Source organism: Cokeromyces recurvatus (assembly GCF_025118155.1).
Source record: "Cokeromyces recurvatus strain NRRL 2243 chromosome Unknown BX663scaffold_1, whole genome shotgun sequence".
NCBI lineage: Eukaryota > Fungi > Mucoromycota > Mucoromycetes > Mucorales > Mucoraceae > Cokeromyces > Cokeromyces recurvatus.
Genome location: NW_026251387.1, coordinates 417,320 through 430,883, shown reverse-complemented (window position 1 = coordinate 430,883; position 13,564 = coordinate 417,320). Strand labels below are relative to the sequence as shown.

Here is a 13,564-nt window from a genome sequence, read left to right as displayed (position 1 = left end):
GTCCCTGAAATTGAATTATATATACTTTATTAATAATAAATCTATATGAAAGCCGGCTTTTCTATACATCATCTTTTTTTTTGCATTGTACAACGGGATTTTATCCTATTTATTCATTGAGCAAATAAGAAAGGTATATATGATCATTCAAATAAAAAAAAATGATAATATGTGCATCATAATCGATTACTATTGCTTAACAATTTTGATTTGAAAAGTACCTATTTTTTTTTAATAATAAGGATGTGAACTAAAGTTTAAGGTTACTTTGACTTACATTGGGGAAGATTTGATGTCTCGGCGGCAACCACAGTAGGCACACCCAAACTAGCTAGTGCTCCACGAATAATACCACAAGGAAACCATACATACTATTCCATGATGTTAGTAATGTAAATTTCCAACAAAAAAAAAAAATTAATTATTTTACAGGCATTGCTTTTTTAGCTGAATCTGATCCTCCTACATCAGTTGACATACGCATAAACCATCGAAATCCATTATCTTGTAAAACATATACACCCTAGTTATGTTTAACAATTTGTTAAGTTACGATTTTATTATATAATGTAGTTACCCTGTGGTTTGTTTTTAAATTGTCAATTTGCTTTTTAAACATGATGGTCCAAAGATCTTTACAAATGAATTTGACTACGTCTAGTGTATCCACAAAGCGGGGTCTATCTTTAGTAAATCGTTCAACAAGCCTTTGACCAACAGAGTAACCTAATGTTTCGAGTTTATAGAAAATCGCGTCACTATCGCTATCCGTTTCAGCTGTTGTAGTTCTACAGATTGTATCCACCATCTCTATCAAAAATAAATCCATACATGTTTCACTGACCAACCTGTTCGAATTCGAATCTGAATTAACATCTGCTGTGGCATTAATACTTGTACTATTTTGTTGATGGTTGGCCATTAGTGGAACTCGTACTTGTGAAAAAAAAAAAAGAAAAGTTATAAATTAACAAATTAAACTTCAGATACTTGCTTAAAAAAAAAAGTCCAGCAAAATAATATCTATAACAAACGTCTACAGTCATAATTGAATATATTATTACTATAACCTCGAATATGATTCGTCTTTCTTTTTATTATATATTTTAAATGTAGTCTATTACTATCACTTGCAGATTTATAATGAATATAAAGGCAAAAAAAATATATGTGTATATAAATAGATAAACATGATAGAAAAAGGTATCAATAGAATGCATTTATTATTATTTATTGCTCGGCTGCATAATCTCCATTGGTGTCATTCCACTTCTGTATTTACCAAATGTTAAGCCTAATCCAGATGATGAAGAAGCAGATGAAATTTGCCTACTCATAGAAGGTCTTTGGCTAGGTGACATTGAAATACTTTGAGGACTATCATCCGTATCGTAATATTCATTGTTTTCTTCAATAATAGATGAAGAATCATCTGATATGCATGATGAGGATATAGGTCGTAATGGGTGTATTGAGGGAGAGGATATATGACTACTATTATTTGGTAATTCTGAATTGAATATTAAAGTATGTCCTGTAGATAATGAAACAGTAGGTGTAGCAGAGCTTGTAGTGGGTGATAATAGTGATGTTGTTGGAAGAGAAGAAGGCTGCTTATTCATGATAGGTTGTGGTAAATGATAATTAATGTTAGAAGAATGACGATAGTTATTATTATAAACTGCTCCAGTATTTATGGTAGGTGTAGGTTGATGAGATAAAGGTCGAGAAGTTGTAGTCGATAATTGTTTTGATGGTCTACGTCGATTATTACCACCACTAAATGAAAATGATAGCTTTTTTATAGACTGACGTAAACGTTCCATTATTGTTATATTCTCTTGTTGTTGTGATTCTTTTTCTCTTCCTAACGAGTTTCTAACAACTACTGATATGCTGATATAACGCTTTGGATCTGACATTGATATCCATTCTTGAGGATCAACTAAATCTTCAGTAACCCATGCATGATGCTAAAACACATATATATATATATTTGTATATATCATGAAAATATGCTTTTTTTTCCCCTTTATTTAATAATTACCTTTACTTGTTCTAGTGTAATACGTTCATCAGGATTCTTAGTTAACAATCCTTTTAGTAGGTTTTCCAAGTTATCCTCAATTTTAAATCCAACTTGCTCAATAGAAGGAAATGTAAGAGGCTGAGTAGGTATTGTATCAAACAATTCAAATTCTGTGGCAGCTATAAATGGACATTGACCAAAAATGAAACAGTAAAGAGTAACTCCAAGAGACCATACATCAATTGCCTTTGAAATGCGTGGTCTTTTATGAGATGAAAAAAGGTCACCAGCACAACATAATTCAGGAGCAAAAAAAGCTGGAGTTCCTGCAGTCTCTGCTAATTCTCTATCTATTTTATTTAGTAATTCCTCTGTTGGCTGCACAGTATTATTAGCTGCTAATAACTCATTGTAATAAGATACACCAAAATCTGATATTTTTGCAACTCCATTTTGTGATAATAAAAGATTAGCAGGCTTGATATCTCTGTGTATAATGCCTTGGTAATGAACTATAATAGAAATATTAACTTACTGAATTATGTACGATTTGTACACAAAATAGTTTACTTTACGATAATCAAGTCCACTAACAATGTCTCTAAATATTCTTCTAGCCTCATTAATTGATAAAATAGGATGGTCGTATTCGTCTCTCCATCCAATTTCGCCATTTTCAGTATATTCCAAGGCCATATATATCTTTCGACTTTCTGGTACATCAATAACTTCAAATAACTGCACTACATTTGGATGACGACATTTTTTTAATATTGCAATTTCTCTTCTCAATTTTTGTTCACTCTCCTTTGAAGCAGGCTCTAAGCCTTGTGCTTGCTGACTTCCTCGAAGTAAACTGTATCCCATTTGTCGTCGTCTATTCTTTTTATCTACAATTTTGATTGCCTAGACAGTAAACTAAGTTTCAACACAATAAGTTTTATTAACATTATATTCATCTTACAACGAGTTCACCTGTCTCCATGTTTTGAGCTAATTTTACTTTGCCATGAACACCTCTTCCAATTTCTTTCAAAATCATATACTGATTAATTAGTTTATTTCCCGTAGTGGGATCATAATCTTTTTTAATTGTTGTTGTCACAATAACTTCAGATGGTGTATTAACATTAATGTTACTGTAACAAGAAGGTGCATTTTCTTTTTCTAATTCTAAATTATGACTTGCCGAATTTTTGCTGCTTTTTTTTCTTAACATCTAAGAACAATAGTGAAACAAAACAAAGAGTTTTTTTTTTAAAAAAAAAAAAAAAAAAAAAAAAAAAAAAAAGAAAAAAAAAACAGTTGATATCAAAAGCAGGAAAAAAAAAACAGTTGATATAAATTCAATGCGTTATTTTCGTTTTTTTTTTTTTTTTTTTTTTTTTTTTTTTTTTTTTTTTCAATTTCCTAATTTACATTTTGAATAATAAAAAGCCCAATTATTTGAAATGAAAATCAATTTTTTCTATCCTTTACTTTTAGGGAGTTTTTTTGTTTTTCAAGCCCAAGCCTCTTTACGTGTTTTTGTAATAAATACTTATTGTTATAAAGCTCTCAATTTATAAATATATTTACATGTTATTTAGGTAACAAATAATACTTCTTACTTTGACTATCCGGCAGCATTTATTTATAAAAATTCAGTAAATGGTACAAGTGGTAACCTTGCAGAGCCCATCTCTGATCCAACAGGCTGTAAAATGGTAAAAGCACCTTATACAGATTGGATTGCTTTGGTAAAAGAAGGAAGATGCTCTTTTCTTACAAAAATTAAAAATATGCAAGCTTCTGGCGCAATGGCTATCGTCATAGGTAGTAGTGATACCAAAATAAGACATTTGTCTACTCAAGGTATACATAAAATGTGATATATATATATACATATATATTAAACAATATAGAGAATAATAACTATTATTATTATTCAGTGGATAGCGTGTTAGATGTCAAAATACCAACTATTTTTTTAGCTAGCACTGAATATTCAGAAGTATTGCATTGGATCGAAATAGAAGGATTGTCTGTAAATGTATTTATGAAGCTTGATAGTTTAGATCAAGAGTAAGGAACATATATAATTCAGATATATAAATACAGAAAACTGAATTTTATATGTATATATGTATTTTGCAGTTTTGAAGTTGGTGTATCGATACTTCTCCCTTTACTATTAGTCCTTTTAGGTCCAATATGTGTATTATTACTATATTGTATTAATGATTATATTTGTGAATGGCATCGTAAACGTAAAGAAGTAGCTTCTGTAAATATGGTTTCAAGTTTAACCAAGAAAACATTTTGTTACGATAAGTTGAAAGAGAATGAAACCGAAACATGCGTAATTTGTTTAGAAGATTATGTAGACGGTGATGAATTGCGAATATTGCCCTGTAATCATCATTATCATATATTCTGCATTGATATCTGGTTAACGAAGCAGAAGAAAGATGTAAATACATAAAATATAAAATTAGTTTCAGACTTTTAGTATATTTAAGATGATTGTACTCTTTTTCTTCTTTCTTAGTGTCCAATATGTAGACATGATATAACGTTTGCCACCACTGAAAATATTACATCATTAGTTTCTGTTGTATAAAAAAAGAAAACCTTCTTATTGATGCAAAATCTAATTTTATATATACACCATGTAGACTGTACATTATACATAGAAAGGGATTCGCTATATATAATATTTATTCACATAATATGGTCTTCCTTTGTCGAATATAACGTGTCTTATAAACTGGCTCTATTGTGAAAATAAGATACTCTTAATTTCTTGGTAGTTACTATATTGACTATGTAGACAGCAATAAAATGTCAGACATAGTTTTGATAAGTATTTGTGTAATGATCATAAAATAAATCAGTTTTCTTTTCGTATTATACTAGCGATTAATTAGTAAAAGTTTCATTTTAATTTTAGCTGTATATCGTTAGATATTAAAAAAAAAAAAATCATTCCTACAGTCTGTTTCAATTATTTAAATAAAGAAAAACAAAATTCTTTATGTTGAGAATCTTCGAAGCCATCAATTTTGTTTAATATTCTTGGTATAAAAGTTTTAAAATGCTGGATGTACTTTATTATATATTAGCAAGACAAATAAAAATACAGCCAATACGATGGATATTGTCGCCAATTAACAAATATGTGTCGGCAGTTGAGAAATAATTGTCGCAAAAAAATTTCAGTCTGTCGTTTTAGGAAAAGCGTATTGTCACATTAGATTAGCTTAAATTGTCGTAGTGTTTTCCTCTTCCTGAGTTCTTCTTTTTGTTTAATACTTTTTTTTTTTTTTTTTTTGGTTTGAGTCATGGAGAGTTTTTTTTTTTTTATTTTATTACGAAGATGGGCGCGATAGCCTGTATGACGAGAAGAGTACGAAAGTTTATGATCCAATGGAAGATGTTCTAACTGAGATAACCCAATCCTAATGTGGTTCTTGAAAGACTAACTGATCAAAGCACTTGGAGAAAATTAAAACCGCTTGAGAAGATTGCTGTAAAAAAGATAGCTAAAGTAATGCTAATTAAGCCGGCAAAGAATACAGAAAGTACAGTGATGGACAACGAGATGACTTTAGTGATAGAATGGTTGAAAGTGCTCAAGAAAGAGGTCTAGCTACCCAATTCGCAAGAGAACTTGGATTCGAAGCATGTGTGGCTCAAAGATAGTGGAAAATGTACAGAGAAACAGAAGAAGTGCCTTACAAAAAGTCTTCTATAAGTTCTGGTCCTCAGTCTTCTTTCAACAACGATTATAACGACTTTTTGAGGAATCTAGTGGACGATGAACCCCTCCTAGCTTGATGTGGGTGAGATAGTGGGGGAGGTTAGCTGAACAATTCGAAAAATTTAGCATCTCAGAATCTCAACTCAATAATCACCTTCAGTCTTTAAATATATAACTACTCAATAATCAATACCTAAAGAAAATTTTCCTTGAAAAAAAAAATCACTAGTTGGAAAACCAAAGTTAGTTTGTTTCCAGATAGAATAATGAGTATTTATGATAGCAAGATTTGAAACAACTTCAAGCTATACCCTGAAGATGAACAGTCTTTTGTACAGCAATCAGATTATGAATGCTCATTATGAATGTTGGCTAGTTTTAGTCTTATTCTGGTAGTTTACATTCTAGTGATGCTGAATTTATTTAACCATACATAACTTACCTTGAGAGGAAAGACTACTTAGGGAAATTATACAATAATCTTTTTAATATTTATACACTGTGCTGTTATAGTCTTTCACCACTTTTGTTAAAGAATTATACGCTTAATTATTAAATATTATTAGAGAAGCAACTTTATTATGGAGCACTATTTTATTAAATTGATTTTTTTTTCATTTATATTAATATTATAAAAAAAAGATGCTTTTCTTAGTTCTCAAATCTCTTTAGAAGAGACTTGATACTAACAGGATTAACCACGAGAAGGTGAAAGCATATCTAATCCCAAAAATAAGTTCTATAAACCAATACCCATACTGGGCTTTTTTTTTCTTCTTCTCCCTCTAAATTTCTACTTGAAAGATAAACGTCCAATTTCAACTAGTAGACACTTGGCAAAGTCCAACCTGGCCCAAGCCTTGCTAGAAGAAAAAGATAGGATTCCTCACCCCATAACCCAATAAAAAATACAGTTGGATGTAAGTTTCACTGGAAGCCGGGCTAAACATTCTGACCTGTAGCGTGGCGAAGTGGAAGAAATCCAGATACATGAAGTGCACGACCTGACTATTGTTTACCTGAGAATGTCCCTTCTTTGACCCCTAGCATCTACTTTTGACTTAACAGTAAATACAAGCTGGGATTCTTCAACTAAATAAATAGATGAAAAAACCACGGTCAGAAACGTAAGCTGTGCATCCTTATCTATTTTTATTTTATAAACAGCAACTAGATAAAAATAAAAAGAAGGAAAAACCTCCAAAAAGAAAAACAGAAAAACTAAACCTTGAGAAAAGCCCTTTCAATGGTGCAGACAAAGAGTACGCTAATCTCCCTAAAAAGGAACAGGTTTACAATTTCCAACCCCAAGTATCCTTTTTATTTTCCTCCTCCTTTGAAAATAAATCAAACTTGAGCAGTCAAAATTCGATAAGGTCCCATCAATTATCTAAGGTTGCAATAACCCAAGGTGAAGGCGGATATGCATGTAGTAACCAAAAGAGAGTCTAGGCCTCTCCTTTAGCCATGTTATAAACGGACAGTTCTACAAACTCAAGTAAGCCAAGCTATGTGACTTGAGCACACTTCATAACCCTGACAGTGTCTATCTATGGTTTCAAGTAAAAATAAAGAAGAATAGGAAAAATAAAAAAAGCTAAAGAAAAAAGAAGAAAAAAAGGGAAAAAAAACGAAAAATGTGCTTTTTTTTATAGTAAAATTCAGGAGAAAAAAAAATAAACGAAAAGAAGGAGAAGTTATTAAAGTTAAATTTTAGCATATTTTTTTTGTTTTTAATTTACTTTTCGTTAAATCTTCTCTCCTGCCTTTCTCCTTTTCTTTTTTTTTCTCTTTTCTTTTTAACACTTTAGAGATAAGTTTTGCCTTTTATTTGAATGTAGTAAAGCATTACTGCCTTCTTTGAAAGTAAGCAAGAAAGTAAGAAAGTAAGAAACAAAAAGAAGACGTTTGTTTACTTTTTTTATATGTATTTATATTCATGTGAATATATTGAGCATTCTTGTAAAGAAATTAAGCCAAAACTAGTCAAATTCAGTTACACGACAGAGCATGATGTTCATAGATAAGCTATCAATAATATAAAAAATGGTATTTTATACAACAGTTTTATTTTTATTTTTATTTTTAGACACACACAATCTAGACGCTTTTTTTTTCTTACAATTAATTTTACAAGATGTTCCATTTTAGCTTTGTTGTAGAATGCTTTTTTTTTTTCAATTGTACAAGATACTCTTGGCGGTTCATGCATTTTAAATAGTTAAGCTGTAAGCTTTCTTATTACTGTATTATGACAATTGAGCTCTTTTTTATGATGATCATGATAACAAGGCTTTTTAGATTTTGATCAGTTTGAAAGGAATAATGGCTTTGAAGAGAAGAAAGAGATAGAGTTTCAAAGAGTGTACAAAAGATATGATATCTTTTATTTCATATTCGGGCTTATAGTTTGTCCTGTATTATGTAATTCATTTTTTATAATACTACTTATGCTCATATCCAGAGCTTGTTCTATAACAAAATTATCAAATGTCTATAGAGAGCCTCTTTAAAAAATTTTAGTAAAATTACAAAAAAAAAAAAAAAAAAAAAAAAACCTTTGCTACAACACGGCTTTTCCTAAAATGACAATCAACAAAAATAAAAACGACAGATTGAAATTTCTTTTGCGACAATTATTTCTTAATTTATTTATTTTTTTCAATAATCTTAAACAGAAGCACGTAGTATAGCGGCAGCTTCTATATATTAATAACAATGAAAAAAAAAAAAGAAATAAACTAAAGTATAAATATCCTCTCTCTTTCTTTTTTCTTTCTTTTTACACTTAAAATTTGGTCATTAAATGGATTGTTCTTTATCCTTTTGAAAGAATTAGCCTTGAAACTCTAAAGGGACACTTTAATTGAATAATATTTACACCGAAAAACTGATACATATATGTATATATTATTAAAAAGTTGCACTTGTATCAATACTACAGCATTTGATATTCATATAAAAAGGTTTTTTGATTGTTCGTTTCTTAGTGCTCTGGCAATAGAAGAGATATTATTCATTTAAGCTATTTCTTTTATAGAACTAGATAATATCTACACTGTATATATCATAAATATAGAAATAGGTGAATTTACTACACACACAAAAAACTAAAAGTTGATAATGATAATAAAAAAAAATAGATAGCAAAAGGACGCCTATTGATAAAGAAACAACTGATGATTATTATAAATGACTCATATCCAGTATGCTAAATAAAGTAGACATACTATCTGAAATATTTATATTTTGCATAATCATAGACACTATTCCTATTCATAGAACAAAGGTCGATAAATGGATTAGAAGTAGAGGGATAGAGAGATGTATATCTTCCAAAATATTCCTCATTTAAGTAATTTTGAGTAAGCAAAATAACTGGACAAAAGAGTTTTCCAAAAGAGAAAGTAAAATAATTTTTACAAATGCAGATTTATTTCTTTTATTTTGTTTCTAACTAATTAAATGGTCGGGATACATAACATTTATATGCTTGAGTTCTTTGAATCACTGACATACTATTTCTTAATATTATATGATTACAAATACAGAATACTTTTTAGTATGCGTATATTCTATTAAAAGGTAATAAATATGGAATGGTTAGTCAGGCGACTTTTGCTTTATTTTTCCTCGGCTGCAGTAAATATACATATGCATATATTTAAAAATAACAAAACATTTGATATTCAAATATTGTACTTTCTATTTGCTTTTGGGCATATTTTTGAATTTTTGCATTTCATGACTTTTGGTTTTATGCATACTGTTCAGCTTTTTTTTTTTTTTTTGTTCTGAATATGATTTTGATCATTATGCACAGTTATTAATCATTTAAAATACAAAAGGAATTTATTTAAAGTCATACTACAACTAATCAGATTTTATGTTGTTTGCATTTGAGCAATCCAAATCACCACGGATGAACTCAATAAAATGCTCACTTCTTATTATATCAATTCTAGCGTTAGACACTTGTATATTCTCAGCTGAATAACTTCAGATTTCTGAAGGGTTAATGTTACTACTGAATTGGATTTTGTTACTGCCCTTCTTTTATTTTTTCTTTATCTACCGAAGATACTTTATAAATGTATGCTGACGCCAGCTTCATCATTGAAGACAAAATCATCCATGTAATTCATACAAAGATCAGTGATCCATTTCAATACAATACCCTTTCTGTCTATGATAGTTTTATTAAAAGATCCTGCTTTGACTTTTTTTTTTTAAAAAAAAAAGTTAATCTGTATTTCCTTATAGCATATTAGTGCATTAATGATAATGAACCATAAAAACCGGGAAATTAGTTGACAAGTGCGCCCCTCATCTCCTATAATACTATATCTGCAAACTTTTTATCATATAACATTTAAAAAAAAAGGCAAAATGATCTGCTTCAAATTTACGACTCTCATTTTTATGTATTTTGGAGTAACCAGGTAGGTGACTAGGATTGTCCTCAATGTCGTATTGATATGCGATAAATCATATATATTTGCATAGTTTTCTACATATGATCTCACAATAATTATTAGCTGTCCAACTGAAACTTATTTAATATTTAGAAGAAATTATACGTGTAACTAGTATCTCTATTTATCATATAACATAGTAACAAGATCATTAGCTTATATACAAAGTACAAGCGGTTTAGTGATTCATTACATACGATATATATATATATATCTTATATTTTATGTTTGAAACATTCACATCAACGTTGTTTGTATTGTTGATAGTGTCAAATCAGTTTAAATATTTCTCAGAGGCGTATTATACATGAATTTTCGACACATTAATAAACTCCAATGTTACTTGGCATATTATCAAAGAATATACAAAAAAGGAAGCGCAAATACGCAAACGAAAAGAACTATTATTTAAATTTTTGTACAATATAGTAAATAACAAAGAAATTTGTACAGTATCATTAAACCCGAAATTCAAAAGTAAACAAATAATGCTGTATAAACTTTACTTGAAACATGAATATGCTTACTGAAAACAGATTAGTGATACCAGAATTATAAAATTTACATATACCAATAATGTCTATTATCAACTACTACATTGGTTAGGAGAAGCACATATTTGTATAAATTTTTTTTATATACATTTATACACTTCCGAAATAATATTATATTCATATAAATATAAATCTAGTACCGTTTTTAAATGATTCAATACGCTCTTTTATATATACACAGATATAAATATATATAATTAAAAGTCAGTTTGAATTTGCTATTTTAGGAGAATTCAGGGGTAGCAATAATGATACACATACACATAGTAACAGTATATCTGAGAATTTATAATAGGTAAGGGGGGAAGGAAACAAATATAAATAAAAATAAATATCTGTTACTGAATACAGATTCTATAGATATATATGTGAGAAAAAAAAATTCACTTCATGTATATAATGTACATTATATCTCACTCTTGTAATGCTTATATTCTATATTTACAAGATATATACTTCATTTAACTTCTATACCTAAGCATATAGAAAATAGAGTTTAGCGTGCTGAACTTCCATTTATATGACTTCATATATATTTATAAAAGGAGAAGGATGATCTGTGATATTAATTATTTAGAAGTAACATGAAACACTTAGATCAAAGATACTGCATATAAAATAATAGGTATGGAGTATAATAAAATAGATAAAGTTAATAACTAAAGAGAAAATTATGAGTCCCTCAAAAATTAAAGGGTTAACTTAAATTCCACGTTTTTATGCGCGTTTTTTTTTATAAATATTCTATACCGCAACTTTCTATTTAAAGATAACCCATTATTATATACAAACGTTAAAAATTATATTTTTTTTTCTCCTACCTACCTACCTACATATATAGATTTATAATAAAAAAGACCTACATAAATATTATTTCTCCTTTTTTTTCTATCTTTCCTTTTTTTTTTTTTTTTTTTTTTTTTTACTTTACGTATCTGTTTGCTATATATTTATCGATTTCATACATACAGTAATGACATATAATAATGATATTGATGTAATTGAACAAAAAGCAGGGCAGATAAAGATTGAAGCAAAAACACAAAGCCTCTATGCTTGTATTCGTTACGCTTCCAAATTTATGAAACGTCGAACACAAATTCGTAAGCATAGAACTTTACCCAACGATGTGCCAATTACATCAATCGCATCTATTTATGAGTTAAAAGAAAAACATCTTTCTCAGGAAGAAAATGAAAAAGTAAATGAAGAAATGAATTGTTTCATCCATCATGAAAAACAGCATTTGACGTCTCTCCCACCTCCGCCACGAACATCTTCCTGGGCTCATAAACAATTTTATCACAAAAGTCAAATAATATATTCAACTACGAAATCTGAATTTAATAGACCTAATAACATTGTTCATGAAGAAGTCGAAGAAAATAAAACCATTGCAAGTAAAGAATATAACTATGAAGAGCAAGACACTATATCAAACAATAATGAAGAATATAATTTTGAGGAATTATTAGATACTAGCTATTCGCTGAAGGACTCAAATTACGATTCATCATATGCTTTGACATTACAAAAACTTTCAGGTGAAACAGTGTTAGTCAATAATAAAAATAAACCAAATACAGCAGTACTCATCACATTATCCCCAAGTGCATTAGCTGCAGCAAATGCGGCTATACAGAAGCGACAAAGGATTCGAAATTATAAATAATATATATACGTGTATAGATACCCATATAACATTACTTTTAATAATAGACATTATAAAATACTTGTATCTTTTATATATAAATATAGACATATACATATTTATATATATTTACCTTATTGTTTTTATACTCCATACATAAATATCCTTATACATGTATTATTTATATGCGTATATACCGCTTGTTTTTTTTTCTCTTAAGTTTATTTGTTGTAAAATATATACATTAAATACAAGTGTTTTTTATTATTACTTGCAATATATTTTATTGTTATATAAAATAAAAAGACTCCTTTTTTTTTTCCTGAAGCATTTTGAACATATAATAATATAATTATTAATAATAATTAAGAGACTCGGAAACTTTCTTATTTAAACTTTTATCCGCTTATTTTCCCTCTTGAGAAAAAAAAATAAAAAAAACTTGATATATAACTTGATTCCTCCCTTTAAAAAATACACAATTAATAAAAAAAACCCTGTTTAATGATAAAAAGGTTTAGATGTTACAAATGTATATTTATGTCAAAGTAAAATTAAGGACCGAGTAAAATTATTATGCACAATTATTGCTAAACCCTTTTCATTGATAAAACTACATGCATATACATACCCGAGTAATATATGTGTATACAACAAAACGTATTTAAACTGTTGAGTACATAAACGGATCTACTTGTGGCTTTATAGTAATTATCCATAAGTTTTAATAAACATAACTTGTATTCTCGTATTTATAATATAGAATATGTTCATTATATTAAAGCAAATAACAAGTATTTGTCTTTTTTTCTTTTAAGGCGAGTACACACCTTGTTATTATACACTTTTAATAATAAGCTTGTTCCGAAATAGAATTTCATTATACATGTATGTAGAAATAATAATATGCCCACCCCAAGAAAGTAGAAGGAGCAGTTAAGCAATTTAAGGTGCACAGATTCAACATTTGTAATACTTGAAAAGGGAGGTTTTTTTTTTTGATAAAGCTTTTAAACTATGTGTTTTACATATAAAAATAAAGAAGCTATATCTTCATCTAAAAGCAGTTTGTATACTAGTCATATCTTAATAATGAACTATATATATAAAACT

The 13,564-nt window shown here is 28.6% G+C and overlaps 5 protein-coding genes across 5 annotated transcripts; 3 read left to right on the top strand and 2 right to left on the bottom strand.

Annotated features, from left to right (window-relative positions):
- Positions 1 to 198: 198 nt before the first annotated feature.
- BX663DRAFT_491384 (transport protein particle component) lies at positions 199 to 1,006 on the bottom strand. Its single transcript, XM_051525058.1, has 3 exons — positions 578 to 1,006; positions 431 to 523; positions 199 to 371 (listed from the first exon to the last, which is right to left on the bottom strand). The coding sequence occupies exons 1-3, from the start codon at positions 920 to 922 to the stop codon at positions 264 to 266; spliced, it is 546 nt and encodes a 181-aa protein (XP_051387573.1). The 5' UTR covers positions 923 to 1,006; the 3' UTR covers positions 199 to 263.
- A 57-nt stretch (positions 1,007 to 1,063) lies between these two features.
- On the bottom strand, positions 1,064 to 3,302 carry BX663DRAFT_491382 (kinase-like domain-containing protein). The gene is made up of 4 exons (XM_051525057.1): positions 3,005 to 3,302; positions 2,605 to 2,947; positions 2,048 to 2,541; positions 1,064 to 1,973 (listed from the first exon to the last, which is right to left on the bottom strand). The coding sequence occupies exons 2-4, from the start codon at positions 2,894 to 2,896 to the stop codon at positions 1,227 to 1,229; spliced, it is 1,533 nt and encodes a 510-aa protein (XP_051387572.1). The 5' UTR covers positions 2,897 to 2,947; positions 3,005 to 3,302; the 3' UTR covers positions 1,064 to 1,226.
- Positions 3,303 to 3,423: 121 nt separating this feature from the next.
- On the top strand, positions 3,424 to 4,854 carry BX663DRAFT_491380 (uncharacterized protein). Its single transcript, XM_051525056.1, has 4 exons — positions 3,424 to 3,558; positions 3,619 to 3,883; positions 3,961 to 4,093; positions 4,166 to 4,854. Exons 1-4 carry the CDS (start codon positions 3,481 to 3,483, stop codon positions 4,491 to 4,493), a joined length of 804 nt encoding a protein of 267 aa, XP_051387571.1. The 5' UTR covers positions 3,424 to 3,480; the 3' UTR covers positions 4,494 to 4,854.
- A 795-nt stretch (positions 4,855 to 5,649) lies between these two features.
- On the top strand, positions 5,650 to 5,848 carry BX663DRAFT_491377 (uncharacterized protein; the record flags this gene model as incomplete). The annotated part of the gene is made up of 2 exons (XM_051525055.1): positions 5,650 to 5,754; positions 5,780 to 5,848. Coding segments are annotated over 2 exons (174 nt in total), but the record flags the coding sequence as incomplete, so codon positions are not given.
- Positions 5,849 to 11,726: 5,878 nt separating this feature from the next.
- BX663DRAFT_491373 (uncharacterized protein) lies at positions 11,727 to 12,521 on the top strand (the record flags this gene model as incomplete). The annotated part of the gene is made up of 1 exon (XM_051525054.1): positions 11,727 to 12,521. A coding segment is annotated over exon 1 (695 nt), but the record flags the coding sequence as incomplete, so codon positions are not given.
- Positions 12,522 to 13,564: the final 1,043 nt, after the last annotated feature.